The sequence below is a fragment of the Leuciscus leuciscus genome (genome assembly GCF_965113295.1).
Source record: "Leuciscus leuciscus genome assembly, chromosome: 25".
NCBI lineage: Eukaryota > Metazoa > Chordata > Actinopteri > Cypriniformes > Leuciscidae > Leuciscus > Leuciscus leuciscus.
Window position 1 is genome coordinate 31,055,148 of NC_138724.1, and position 16,197 is coordinate 31,071,344.

Below are 16,197 nucleotides of genomic sequence, written 5' to 3' on the forward strand. Positions count from 1 at the left end.
TCATGCTTCTCTGTGGGAGAAAAAAAACAGCGCATATATTTATTTAACTTAATCTTAGCCTTTGTGATTTCACAATATCATGATTGTAAACAGTTAAATATATCGCGTAGCCTTAGAAAACTGTGTAATGCGGTTCATGGACTCTCGTCTGTGGAATGCGCCACTTCCGGTATTTTGCCGGTTACTCGACACGGGTAAATTGCAATCGAGGATTTTTTTAAATCGAGTACTCGACTTTAATCGAGGAATCGTTACAGCCCTAGACTCACACACACCTGAGAAACACTGAACACTAAACACACTACAGTACTGACTCACACACACCTGAGAAACACTGAACACTAAACACACTACAGTACTGACTCACACACACCTGAGAAACACTGAGCACTAAACACACTACAGTACTGACTCACACACACCTGAGAAACACTGAGCTCTAAACACACTACAGTACTGACTCACACACACCTGAGAAACACTGAACACTAAACACACTACAGTACTGACTCACACACACTTGAGAAACACTGAGCTCTAAACACACTACAGTACTGACTCACACACACCTGAGAAACACTGAACACTAAACACACTACAGTACTGACTCACACACACCTGAGAAACACTGAACACTAAACACACTACAGTACTGACTCACACACACCTGAGAAACACTGAACACACTACAGTACTGACTCACACACACCTGAGAAACACTGAACACTAAACACACTACAGTGCTGACTCACACACACCTGAGAAACACTGAACACTAAACAAACTACAGTACTGACTCACACACACCTGAGAAACACTGAGCACTAAACACACTACAGTACTGACTCACACACACCTGAGAAACACTGAACACTAAACACACTACAGTACTGACTCACACACACCTGAGAAACACTGAACACTAAACAAACTACAGTACTGACTCACACACACCTGAGAAACACTGAGCACTAAACACACTACAGTACTGACTCACACACACCTGAGAAACACTGAACACTAAACACACTACAGTACTGACTCACACACACCTGAGAAACACTGAACACACTACAGTACTGACTCACACACACCTGAGAAACACTGAACACACTACAGTACTGACTCACACACACCTGAGAAACACTGAACACTAAACACACTACAGTACTGACTCACACACACCTGAGAAACACTGAACACTAAACACACTACAGTACTGACTCACACACACCTGAGAAACACTGAACACACTACAGTACTGACTCACACACACCTGAGAAACACTGAACACTAAACACACTACAGTACTGACTCACACACACCTGAGAAACACTGAGCACTAAACACACTACAGTACTGACTCACACACACCTGAGAAACACTGAACACTAAACACACTACAGTACTGACTCACACACACCTGAGAAACACTGAACACACTACAGTACTGACTCACACACACCTGAGAAACACTGAACACTAAACACACTACAGTACTGACTCACACACACCTGAGAAACACTGAACACTAAACAAACTACAGTACTGACTCACACACACCTGAGAAACACTGAGCACTAAACACACTACAGTACTGACTCACACACACCTGAGAAACACTGAGCTCTAAACACACTACAGTACTGACTCACACACACCTGAGAAACACTGAGCTCTAAACACACTACAGTACTGACTCACACACACCTGAGAAACACTGAGCACTAAACACACTACACTACTGACTCACACACACACCTGAGAAACACTGAACACACTACAGTACTGACTCACACACACCTGAGAAACACTGAACACACTACAGTACTGACTCACACACACCTGAGAAACACTGAACACTAAACACACTACAGTACTGATTCACACACACCTGAGAAACACTGAACACTAAACACACTACAGTACTGACTCACACACACCTGAGAAACACTGAACACACTACAGTACTGACTCACACACACCTGAGAAACACTGAACACACTACAGTACTGACTCACACACACCTGAGAAACACTAAACACACTACAGTACTGACTCACACACACCTGAAAAACACTGAACACACTACAGTACTGACTCACACACACCTGAGAAACACTGAACACACTACAGTACTGACTCACACACACCTGAGAAACACTGAACACACTACAGTACTGACTCACACACACCTGAGAAACACTGAACACACTACAGTACTGACTCACACACACCTGAGAAACACTGAACACACTACAGTACTGACTCACACACACCTGAGAAACACTGAACACACTACAGTACTGACTCACACACACCTGAGAAACACTGAGCTCTAAACACACTACAGTACTGACTCACACACACCTGAGAAACACTGAACACACTACAGTACTGACTCACACACACCTGAGAAACACTGAACACACTACAGTACTGACTCACACACACCTGAGAAACACTGAGCACTAAACACACTACAGTACTGACTCACACACACCTGAGAAACACTGAACACACTACAGTACTGACTCACACACACCTGAGAAACACTGAACACTAAACACACTACAGTACTGACTCACACACACCTGAGAAACACTGAGCTCTAAACACACTACAGTACTGACTCACACACACCTGAGAAACACTGAACACACTACAGTACTGACTCACACACACCTGAGAAACACTGAACACACTACAGTACTGACTCACACACACCTGAGAAACACTGAACACACTACAGTACTGACTCACACACACCTGAGAAACACTGAACACACTACAGTACTGACTCACACACACCTGAGAAACACTGAACACACTACAGTACTGACTCACACACACCTGAGAAACACTAAACACACTACAGTACTGACTCACACACACCTGAGTAACACTGAACACACTACAGTACTGACTCACACACACCTGAGAAACACTGAACACACTACAGTACTGACTCACACACACCTGAGAAACACTGAACACACTACAGTACTGACTCACACACACCTGAGAAACACTAAACACACTACAGTACTGACTCACACACACCTGAGTAACACTAAACACACTACAGTACTGACTCACACACACCTGAGAAACACTGAACACTAAACACACTACAGTACTGACTCACACACACCTGAGAAACACTGAGCTCTAAACACACTACAGTACTGACTCACACACACCTGAGAAACACTGAACACTAAACACACTACAGTACTGACTCACACACACCTGAGAAACACTGAACACTAAACACACTACAGTACTGACTCACACACACCTGAGAAACACTGAGCTCTAAACACACTACAGTACTGACTCACACACACCTGAGAAACACTGAACACTAAACACACTACAGTACTGACTCACACACACCTGAGAAACACTGAACACTAAACACACTACAGTACTGACTCACACAGGGCATATGATGTATATTTATAACAAACTAGTTAATAGATGAATAAATTATTTTTGCAATTATAATAAAACAAATAAAAATAAAGAATTATAAAAAAAATAAATATATATATATATATATATATATATATATATATATATTTCATAAATATATTAACCGGGTATCAAATCATCATATTAGAATGATTTCTGAAGGATCATGTGACACTGAAGACTGGAGTAATGATGTTGAAGTTGAACATTCAGCTTTGACCACAGGAATAAATTACATTATATTACTATATATTCACATAGAAAACAGCTGTTTTACATTATAATAATATTGCACAATTTTTACATTATTTCTGATAAAGTAACTGCAGTCTTGGTGAGCAGAAGAGACTCATTAAACCACATTTAAACATCTTAATTGTTCCAAACGTTTGACCACTACAGTATAATCAGCATGTCTGGATTCAACTCTCACACACATTTCTTCCCGTTTCTTCCGGTTTGTTCCCAGGCTCCAGAACCCGTTTGAGTGCCCGTATAACGGCAGCCGTCGACAGGACTGCGAGTGCAGGAACGATTACGCTTCGGCCGGATACACCGTCTTCCAGCGCGTCAGGCTCGATCTTCCCAGCATGCGCATCATCAGTGAGCTTTACCTCATACACACGTACAGTCAAACCAAAGTATTCCGATAATATGAAAAACAATGTGTGTATACATGAATAAATATAAAATAAAGTAATATACAGTCAAACCAAAGATTATTCAGACACCAGATATAACTTTTGACATGGTTTTACTAGTGTGTGTGCAGTGGGTCTTCCTAATTTCAAATGAAAAAATTAGAGCATTTATTGGCAGAAAATGACAACTAGTCAAAATAACAAAACAAAAAAAGATGCCATGTTTTCAGACCTCGAATAATGCGAAGTAAACACATTTATATTCAGCATTATTCCACCAAATATTGATTTCTGAAGTTAAAACATTAGTATATGAATAATATAAAAACAATAATATGAAAACGAATGTGTGTATACATAAATAAATGTATAATAAAGTAATATACAGTCAGAACAAACATTATTCAGACACCAGATATCATCTCTGATATTGTTTCACTAGTGTGATCAGGACACTATAGTTCATTTCTGTAAGTGAGGAGAGCAAAATAAAGTAAACTGAGACATATTATACACAATAACTCTTCATACAGGGACTACCAGTGACATTTGGGACCATAAATGATTCAGACACTTTGAGCTGATCATGTTTTGCTGAAGTGTTTTGTCTTTAATTGCTAATGCTCTTTTTACACACAGACTGAACAAAATGAAGCATTGCTTGGTCACTGGTTGAGCTAAACTGGTATTATCTAATTGTGTAGTTAAATTTAACAGCTGACAGATATTCAACATAATTCATGTGTGAGACAGTCTAACAGAAGGACGGACAAAACCAGTCAAATATCAACTGAGTTCTGCTCATATTTTATTACCGTTTTCTAAACTATAGTGAATAAACGGTGATAATGTGAGAAATGTTGAAGCTGTCTGAATAAAGTTTGGCTTGACTGTATACTGTAACACTTTACAATAAGGTCTGATTTGTTAATGTAATGCTTTAGCAATATATATTTACAGCATTATTAATCTATGTTAATGTTAGTTGATATAAAAACACTTGTTTATGAAATGTATTAACTAATATGAACTAGTACATGTGGACATGAACATTCAGATTAATTAATGCTGCAGGAGTTTTTGCTCATTGTTAACAAATGAAACCTTATTGTAAAGTGTTAGCAAATGCACTTCTGTAAACTGATTGTGTTTAATTGTGTTTAATGTCTGATTGTGTTTCAGCGACTGATGTGAAGTTCAGTCAGACTCTGTTTGGTCGCTCGGTCCCGTTTGCGTCCGCAGGAGACTGTTACAGCGCCGCTAAATGTCCTCAGGTACAGCATTATACTGAGACAAATCAGTCAGAACACACAGTTTCTCTGGCTGAGCAATGAATCAATGTCAATGTCTGGAAGAGGAAGCACACTAATGTTTAAGAGTCTCTTCTGCTGCAGTTACTTGATCAAAAATACAGTACAAATTGTGCAATATTATTATAATGTAAATCATCTGTTTTCTATGTGAATATACAGTAAAGTGTAATTTATTCCTGTGATCAAAGCTGAATGTTCAGCATCATTACTCCAGTCTTCAGTGTCACATGATCCTTCACAAATCACTCTAATATGATGATCTGATGATCAAGAAACATTTATGATTATTATCAGTGTTGAAAACAGTTCATATTTTAGTGGAAACTGATATGTTTTATTTCTCAGTATTCGTTGATAAATAGAAAGTTAAAAAGAACAGTATTTATTTGAAATAGAATCTTTTAACATTATAAATCTTAATGTCATTTTTGATCAATTTAATGCGTCCTTGATGAATAAACCCTCCTAAAAGAACAGCTGGTTGGTCTTAGCTGATCTTCCAGCTGGTTTTAGAGGGGTTTAAGCCACTTGACCATCTTAAACCAGTCAACCAGCCTAAACTGGAAAGCATTGATTACCCTGCTGAAAGAAAATAGCTAAAACCAGGTTGTATATGCTGTTTTAATCTAAAAGTAGTTGGTTTAAGCTGGTCTCCAAGCTGGCCAAGCTGGTTTTAGCTGGTTTAAGCTGGTCTCCCATGCTGGCCAAGCTGGTTTAAGCTGGTCTCCAGGCTGGCCAAGCTGGTTTAAGCTGGTTTAAGCTGGTCTCCCAACTTGATCAGCTAAAAAGTGTCTAAAACCAGCCTGAGAGACTAGCTAAAACCAGCCCATCAGCTTAGGCTGGGTTTGGCTTCTTTCTTTTTTCTTTTTTTTTTGTGGGGTAATTAATTAATTTTTAAATTGAACAGTAGTGCACATCATGTAACAGAAGTGAAATGGTCTGCGAATGTTTGTTTTAATTGTCTCTTCTTCTCTGATTGGTTAGGGTCAGTTTAGTATAAATCTCAGTGGAACGGGACTGAAGGTCGCAGAATCCACTAAATGGGTTTCTCAAGGCAACTACGTCACGCTCAAAGTTCACCGCTCAGAGGTGAGGAACCACCTGACGTTATTATACACCAGTACTATTGTTATAGTTACTCTTCTTCTTCTTCTTCTTCTTCTTCTTCCTCTTCCTCTTCCTCTTCTGCCTCTTCTTCTTCTTCTTCCTCTTCCTCTTCTGCCTCTTCTTCTTCTTCTTCTTCTTCTTCTTCTTCCTCTTCTTCTTCTTCTACTCCTGAGTCTATGGCAGCCCACAGAACCGCTGGTGGGAAATGTATTAAATTTGGCACACTGATAGAGGACAGACTGAACATTAACCACCGCAAATTTGGAGTCTCTGACTCAATCCCTCTAGCGCCACCTACTGTCTGATTTTGCACTTGTGTTTATGATAATAACTTTTGAGCCGTAAGGGCTAGAAACAAAATGATTGTTTTCCACTGATTCCTCGGCTCATGACATACATTTTTCAGCCATTTTAAATTTTCCACAAAAAAAACCTCCTAGACAGTTTGTCCGATTTTCACCAAAATTGGCACAGATCATCTTCAGACCATGCTGGCAAAAAGTTATTAAAATCTTTCTGATAAACCAAACCGTTCTCGAATAACGCGCCAACAAATTAAACAAAGAGCACGTCAAAATGGACGTAAGACTGTATCTTTGCAACGCTTTAGCGTATTGGGACGAATATTGGTACATGTTATCACAAGCATGACCTGAGGCAACGTGCAGAGTTTCAGCACAGCGCCACCTACTGGTCAGGAGATATGAAACAATAGCCATTTTTCATAGGGTTTGGCCAATATGGGCTAAAATGGCCAATATGGGAACATTGGGTATTACTTGGCTTTGTATGCTGCACTGAATCAAAAAATAAATAATAAAAAATAAATTAAAAAGTTATATAATTTCTGGGCAAACAGTTTTTTTTTTCATAACTTCTGAAAGGTTTTCGCAGAAATCATAAAACTGTTTTTTATTTTTTATTCAGTGCAGCAAACCAAGTCAAGTAATACCCAATTTTCCCATATTGCCATTTTGAATTTGTTGTAAAATGCTGTATGCTGTAAGACTGTGATTTTAACCAAATTCGGCTCAGATTATCTTCAGACCATGACAGCAAAAACGTATTAAAAATTTGTTAACCATTCTCAAATAATGCATCAGCAAATTTGATGGCATGATGCCAAGATAATTCACTAAATCAGTTTGGTAACAGCGCCATCTCATCATGCCTTTGCTGTGCTTGGCCCCTTAATGGTTGCTTGCGGCTATATTTATTATTATTGTTGTTGTTGTATGCAGTGACTTAATAATCTTTATTTTATTGTTTCTTTCCCGCGTCTTGCGCAGGACGGCAGCAGAATCTACGGGCGCTGTGGTGGTTTCTGTGGGAAATGTCTTCCTCATCCTCATACGGGACTTTCTGTCGAAATCCAGTGAGAGAATGGTCAATGTGACTTTGTCCTTCGTGTCCCAGTGAACAGAACGCGTCAGAAAATCTCACTTTGCGTCTCTCTTTAGCATCTGGCAGCTACGGTAAGCCTTCAGAAACCTTTTCGACGTCCCGAAAGTAACGAGAACCAAATAAGTGAGTCTCTCCAAGAACCAGAATGCAGAACGGATTTGTTTTTTTTAATGGAAAATCATGATTGATCTGGTCAGTCAAGATCCTGTTGAACCAAATGAAATTGTGATTGTTTGGTTGCAACAACAGTGTAAGAGGGTGTATCTTTATTTTTAGTCATAGCGAACGTTCAAATCCTTTATTTGGGCAGCGTTTTGACGTAAAGGGATTCATGAACAATTTCAAAATATTGTATAATTCAGTATATCTGCTGTTTGTCCTGATGGATATGAACTACTGCATGTAAAACACACTGTTAGCGAGTCGTTTAAGCGTAAAAGAGCCTGACGACAGCAATCAGCTTGATATGAAAATATAAATAATTGAATGTTTTGTATATTTGAACGTTTTACATTTAACATGGTTATGACAATCCAGAGAACACTGTGGATCAGCACTACTGAAATCTCTTCATCTTGACGATTGTCTTTAATGTAAAATGCCTGAAAATGTAAAAGATTGTCCTGGTTAATATATGATAGTTTTTAATAATATTTAATAGTATGCTGACATAATTTACGGTGCTAAGAGCAAACTGATCAAGCATGTGCTTTTGCTTTTTAAACGGTTACTAATCTGATTGAAAACAGAACAATGTGAAGCAATAATTAGATAAAACCAGCTGGGTTAAGCTGGTTTCAGGCATGAAAACTCCTCACCTTTCGGCGAAATTCGCCGTTTTAAAACCAAAATGGGTCACCTACGTGATTTGTGCAGATCCGATGAGAAAATATTTATGGGGTGGGAGGGGGGGTCGTGGTCGTGGCCAGCATTTACCCGCTATATCTCTATAGTTACCATAAACTTAGCAGCTTTAAAAAACCAATCATCATTCCTAATGCCGAAACCTGACAGCCAATCCGAGTCAGAGTAGGGCAGAATTGTTTTCAAAGTCTTTAACACCGCGAGTCTGATGACACACTGCCGAACAAAGAACCGCACGTCGGAAAGCAAGCCTGAGGTAAGTTAGCTTACAATGTTAACTGTCCTGTCAGATACAGATACAGCGATGTTGCCAATGTCATTATTTTTTTATTTTGACATAGAAGAGGGCGGGATAATATCGCGAGCGGGCGCGGGCGCCGCGAGCGCTGAGCGAGCAGGAACGAGTAGTGAGTTGTCGTCGAAAAAGATGGATAATGCAAAAAAGCTGTCGGGGGCTAAACATAGAAAAAGAAAGAGAGGAAAGGAGATGGCATGTCAATTGATGCGACAGCAGCTAAATAAGTGGATGGTGAAAGGCTACAGGTAGGATTTTGTTTTGTGTGACGTCCAGGCATGTAGTCTAATGCCATCGGGACTACCGGGAGATTCCCGGTGGGCCGACGTGCTTTTTGGGCCGATACATCTCATACTTTTTTGTTTCGTTTTTTGTCTTAACGGCCCATAAAACTCGTACATCGGCAGCCCATTCGTTTTGTTTTGCTTAATTGGCGGCGCTGGGTTAGTGCGTAATTAGTGTGTAATGCATTGGTCAATAAAAAGTCAGCGTTAGTTTTTTTTTCTGACACCCCATGTAACACGAAGATCAGCGGCCCATTTGGTTCTTTTCTTGATTGACACTGGGCTGGCCCAATCACATCTTTAATGTGAAGTATAGAAATATACTCTTTCAAGTATAGAAATTAGTACAAAACTAATTATGAAAGTTTCCTTTATTTTTCAGTGCATTTGTTTTACAATATATGGCTATTACTATCATGGGATTAATATTATAACTATTATTATGTAGTAGTAATGTAGACAGACACTAAAATAATTTTTCTTTGTTTAATTTGCACCAGATTGATGAATTTAACATTAAAAAGCACTATATATATATATATATATATATATATATATATAAGTTGATTGGATTGGATTTTTTGCTGCCGCATCCTTCTCACCTTTTTTACCCCTGACCTGTTTTCATGCCTGTGGTTTAGTTGAATAACTAATTGACAAGTTAGGAGACTCTAAAACCCATCTTTACTCAGATATAATGTCACAAAATTCAATTATTTGACACATTAAATGGCCTAGATTTAGTACTTTGTTCAGACGAGCTTCACTCCAGTTTTATTAGAAAGGAAGATTAAAGTATATCGAATTAAAATGGCATAACCCTACCTCTCATAATCATGCGTTTGTACGTTATTTATGTTTGACAATATTTATTCTGTAATTAAATGTACATATGTCATATTACGTCATGACAGGAAAGCGTAATTATGAAATATTGATCATTTTCTTTTGTCATTAACAAGAGGTTTACAGTGTAACGGTGCTGTTTTTATGTTTTTACTACTGAAATGACCTTTAACCTCCAGCAGGATGGTTAGTTTGACAGGTATTTTAACTCGGATGCTTCTTTACTGTATGCAAATACCTGAGAAGTATTTTTAATGCTTAAGTAGCAGTAGAATAAATCATTTGAACTTTAAGAGACTTTCCGCTTTCAACCAAAGTCTGCTTGATCGCGCGTAACGTATGCTAATATAAGTTGAAGGATATTGAGTTTGAGCCTGTGTTAACCTCCAGTGTAACGGATCATCTACGAGCAGCTAACCAACCTTTGACTATCATTGTGTTGATAGACAACTGAACTATATAAGGTCTGTATCAGAAATTAAAGGACTATATGATGCACTGTGTGCCAAGAGTCGTGTAGACGATATTTACACCTGTATATTAACAGTTCAGCTTTGTGAAATGTGTGTTTTTAATATTCATACTTGAAGTGTGAAGATTGACGTTTTGCATCTCGGTGGAATGAAAAACGAGGCTTGTTTTCCACTCGTTGCCCAAAGATATTTTCAATACAGTAATCCAGTGTTTTTTTTTTTTTTTATATAATGAAATCATCATCTTTGGTGCTACAGTAAAAATGTAATTGAGATTGTATTGATGTAATGGATTTACAGCACTGTACTAATGCTGATCGTCATAATAAAATGAAATATGTTCATTTTGGATGTTTTTTTATTGGAAAATTGTTGCATAAGATGAATGTAATTTGGCAATATAATATGCAGTTGCTCAGTGTTTATGTTCACTCTAAACCTTTTCAGTGTCGACAGATTTTTTTTATGGATTTTAACCAGCAAAAGATCAAATTCAACTTTTGCATCCCAAATCATTAGAAAGCGTTTACATTTGCAAGTATTTCTGTAAGTATATGGACACTTTATAGTTTTGTTAGGTATGTCATTCAACAAAATGAAACAAGAATTTTAAACGCAAGTCTATGTTGGTATTAATTTCTCTGGGTGTGTATCTGCAGTGACACGAGCGGCCAGCAGGGGGCAGTGTTGCAGCAATGAACCGCGAGCTCTTCACGTCACATGATTTAATGTTTTCTCATTCACATTCCAGAGAGAGAGAAAATGAGTGTCAGCTGCACTAGACATGAGAACATGTCAGACTCTGGTTCTGAGGCTGGCGGTCCATACGGAAATAATTTACGGTTGTTTGCCGCGATCCGTAACCCTTTCTTTGACGAGGTGAAGCGTTATCAATCACGCGCTGGAAAACTCAAACCCGCTCCGACAGGCAGAAGTGCTTACGAGTTATTCACACGTTACATACTGAATATTTGAATACCCAAGAACCCTCGAGATATTTCAGTAAAATCAATGTATAATCTGTACAAATAGTGGCGTCACTTTAATGTTCAGGTAGATTAACATTGATCGTGTGACCTGTCAGAATCAACCAATCACGTGAGTTTGGGGGCGGGTCTATCTACGTAATGAGCGGTTTTTTTTGTTTATATAAACTTTATTTTTATTTTTTTTATTTCTAGTTGGTGACATTCACATTGCCTCTGAGTCAACTTGAAAAGCTGTTTTCAACACTGCAAAATGATTTTACTCGACTTGTTTTCCAGTACAAATATCTAAACATTCTTAAATCAAGACACATTTACTTGGCAAAATTACTTCAGATATTTAACAATGTGACACATTCACTTGTGTTTCAGCTCGCCTGAACATGAAGACGTCCGATGATACGTGGAGACACACAGGCATGATGGGATTGATGTGTTTCTGTTCAGATAATCGTCCTCTAGCCTGAACAAGCTTTATTCTTCTCTCATCTTCACCCTGATGAGCCTCGACTCTCAGCGGCAAACGGCCTTTAAACTCACACAAAACATCCAAACTGATCATCAGGATGATCTTCCTCGCAGGAGTGTGTGTGATATTACAGATGGTCTCTGGTCGTGTGATGAATACACTCCTGATACACACTGAAGCACCAGAGGAACTCAGAGACCGCAGAGAAACAAGTCCATTTTTAACTTTTAGAAACCACTAAATTAAAAAGTATGTGTTTAAGTGATTGTGTGCGTGTGTGTGTGTGTGTGTGTGTGTGTGTGTGTGTGTGTGTGTGTGTGTGTGTGTGTGTGTGTGTCAGTGAGTGTGTGTGAGTGACTGTGAGAGAGTGTGTGAGTGTGTGTGTGTCAGTGAGTGTGAGAGAGTGTGTGAGTGTGTTTGTGTGTGTGTGTGTGTGTGTGTGTGTGTGTGTGTGTGTGTGTGTGTGTGTGTGTGTGTGTGTGTGTGTGTGTGAGTGAGAAAGAGAGAGAGAGTTGAGTGTGTGTGTGTGTGTGTGTCAGTTTGAGAGTGTGTGTACACACACAAACCCATGCTTATATATTTACATTACATTAACTTTTATGTTAGATGTGATTAATCGATTTGACAGCATGAATATATATATATATTCTTCTGAAATAATTAAATATAATTAATAAATATATGATTTTTTTTAACATATAGTTTAAAATTGTATATCTATTATTTCTTCTTTTGATGTCTGCGTCAGCGGGACAGTCCGAGTGCAGGACTGTGGTGTGAATGGTAAGATGGATTATGTTGGTTTAAATCAATCAGTAATGTTGCTGTGGTTTATTTCAGATGCTGGTGATGAGCTGATGATGTTATTGTGGATGAAATGATGTCCATGTGTCTGTATTTCTCCGTGTCGTCACAGGCAGGAGCAGCAGGGGCTGATGGGAAGTGATGGGAAGCTCACCTGGAATGTTTTGGTCAGCAGGTTAAATTAGTACCTTCAGTTTTGCACCTGGAGAGCAAAGCATGATGGGAATGTGGAGTGGAGAGTGGCGAGTTCATGCATGAGATAAACATGACTAACTCTCTTTCAGAAAGTCCTAAACAGGTAAAAAAATAAATAAAATAAAGTGTTTGTGTGTCATTATAATGAGCTTCATTTAAAAACTACACAAGTTTCTTATTCTTGTCTTTTTAAGTCATTTCCAGACTAGCATCAGACGCACAGCAGCGCTAGTCCTCGGTCTCCTGCGGTCTCCATGTGCCCAGGCTTTGTTTTATTAACCTCTGTTGTTTTCACGGGCCAGATTCTCAGCTGTGGACCGACTCAAATTGAATTATGGGAATATTTGTTCAGCTCACTGTCGATAAGGTCGACGCATTGATTCCTGTCCAGCCTCTGATTTTAATTTCCTGAACACATGATACGGTATCAAAGCCTCTCGTGTCAAGAGTCGTGTCAGACGCTCGGAGGTGTCCGGGATCGGGAACATCTGTGGAAGTGAGACACAAATGCCCTGGTGTTTAAAACATACAACAAATTATTTTTTAACAAAAGTTAAAAACTGTCACGTTGAACACCCGATCTTCTCTAACTGTAGCTGTATGTAAATGAGGAGGCGGGGCTTCACACTCGGCCCTGTGTGGAATGTATGTTTACTAGAGCTGGCAAATCCAATAATCGCGATTAATCGAATCTAATATAAAGTTTGTGTGTGTGTGTGTGTGTGTGTGTGTGTGTGTGTGTGTGTGTGTGTGTGTGTGTGAGTGTTTATACACACTTATATTATATATTTACCGACACTTATGTTAGATGTGATTAATCACGATTATTCGATTCTGTCAAACCGAATAATCGCGATTAATCACGTCTAATATAAAGTTTGTGAGTGAGTGTGTGTGTGTGTGTGTGTGTGTGTGTGTGTGTGTTTATACACACATATATTATATATTTACTGGCACTTACATTAGATGTGATTAATCACGATTATTCGATTCTGTCAACTCAAATAATCGCGATTAATCGCATCTAATATAACGTTTGTTTGAGTGTGTGTGTGTGTGTGTGTGTGTGTGTGTGTGTGTGTGTGTGTATACAATAAACACATGTATTATATATTTACCAACTCTTATGTTAGATGTGATTAATCACGATTATTCGATCCTGTCAAATCGAATAATCGCAATACATCACATTGACTATAAAGTATGTGTTTGTGTACAGTGCACAGTGTGTACATGTATGTATGTATGTGTATGTATGTATGCACACATGCTATATATGTACAAAATATTTACAAACATTTATGTTAGATGCGATTAATCGCGATTATTCGACTTGACAGCATTAATATTTGTCTTTTTTCATTTCTATTTACAGTCTGTTACTCAAAACATGAAACATCATATGAGTGAAAATAAGCTTGTTTGACAAATGTATCCACATTCATTCTGCCGATGTCTACAGCATTTATTAATCTTAATATGATCTTTTCCTAATTCATTTTTTTAAATCAAATGTTGTATCTGTTAACCTTATTTAATGCACTAGGACACAGATTAATAAATGTTGAAAAAACATATATTGCTCATTTTAAGTTCATATTAGCTAATGCATTAACCATTGCAAAGTGTTACCTTTACTGTAATAAAAAAGGGCGATACATTTGTGTTGAACCTTATCAATGCAAAGTCGTCACAAAAGAAGAATTTGTGCTAAAATGATATACATAAAACTCCCCTTTGCCTACAGTGGGATGGTGCTGTGTGGCCGAGTAGTTTTCAAACTCCACAAAAACACACGAGCCTAATGTATCCTGATGTTTTAAACTCCCTGTTCTCAGATCTGACAGACGAATGAGCGCGTGTGCATTAATGTACATAAACCTGAGCAGGAATATTTACTTGGCCTGGATAATTCATAAACACAGAGCTGGAGAGCGTATCCGTGCCAGCTTTAAACACACTTTAAACGCATCTTACACCCTAAAAGCATCATATATCGTCGGCACATTCCTCCCGCTCACACAGAACACATTTAACCGCGGGAGTTTTGATAAGGATGTACAAATCCTTCGCTTTTCAAGACAAATAGGTGGAGCTTCAGCCACACATCTCTGAAGCCCTGGAAAAGGCGACAGGGATTAGTTTAGTTTCTCCATTATACTGCTGTCACAGCGCGTTAGACGGCAACATCGGGCTCTTTCATGTGTGGATTTACTGCTGCCCGCGGCTGCTAATAGATTATTGCCTTCGCTAATCCATTCCTCTCTTTAATAGCTGGAGGAGGAATGCTGACGCTCCAGGAATCCAGACCGCCTTCAGAAATCAGATCATCAATCATGTTATAAAGGAAATGTGAGAGCTTTTGAGTGTATTCTGTGTGGTTGCTATGGCGTTGCTATGCAGTTACTATGGTGTTCACTTGGATATTTTGGTTGGTTGCTAGGGAGTAGCTATGCAGTTACTATGGTGTTCATCAGGTGGCCTAGGGGTATTTTGGTTGGTTGCTAGGGAGTTGCTCTGCAGTTACAGTTATGGTGTTCTAGGTGGCCTCTGGGATATTATGTTTTTTTTAGGGAGTTGCTATGCAGTTACTATGGTATTCTAGATGTTCACTAGGGTATTTTAGTTGGTTGCTAGGGGAGTTGCTATGCAGGTACTATGGTGTTCTAGATTTACATTTACATTTATGCATTTGGCAGACGCTTTTATCCAAAGCGACTTACATTGCATTATCCTATACATTTATACGTAGGCATGTGCAATCCCCTAGGATCGAACCCACAACCTTGCGTTGTTAACGCAATGCTCTTACCACTGAGCTACAGGAAAGATGGTCACTAGGATATTTTGAGTGGGTGCTAGGAATTTACCATGCAGTTGCAAAGCTATGATGTTCTAGGTGGCTACTAGGCTATTTTGGGTTGTCATCAGGGAGTTGCTATGCAGTTACTATGTTATTCTAGGTGTTCACTAGGGTATTTTAAGGTGGTTGCTATGCATTTACTATGGTGTTCTAGGTTGCAAGTAGGGTATTTTAGT

General features: G+C 38.7%; 2 protein-coding genes across 3 annotated transcripts in view; one reads left to right on the forward strand and one right to left on the reverse strand.

Annotated features, from left to right (window-relative positions):
• LOC309489987 (A disintegrin and metalloproteinase with thrombospondin motifs 9-like) overlaps positions 1-11,048 on the forward strand; it is a gene marked incomplete at its 5' end in the record, with an annotated part of 33,805 nt that extends 22,757 nt beyond the window's left edge. The window contains 5 exons of the mRNA XM_082158942.1: positions 3,947-4,080; positions 5,301-5,392; positions 6,416-6,520; positions 7,828-9,062; positions 9,148-11,048. Of these exons, the coding sequence (XP_082015068.1) occupies positions 3,947-4,080; positions 5,301-5,392; positions 6,416-6,520; positions 7,828-7,917 (421 nt within the window). The 3' untranslated portion in view covers positions 7,918-9,062; positions 9,148-11,048. The remainder of the gene's footprint in view (positions 1-3,946; positions 4,081-5,300; positions 5,393-6,415; positions 6,521-7,827; positions 9,063-9,147) is intronic.
• LOC309491258 (uncharacterized protein) overlaps positions 1-16,197 on the reverse strand; it is a 135,529-nt gene that overhangs the window by 28,920 nt on the left and 90,412 nt on the right. The gene's annotated exons all lie outside the window — the stretch shown is intronic.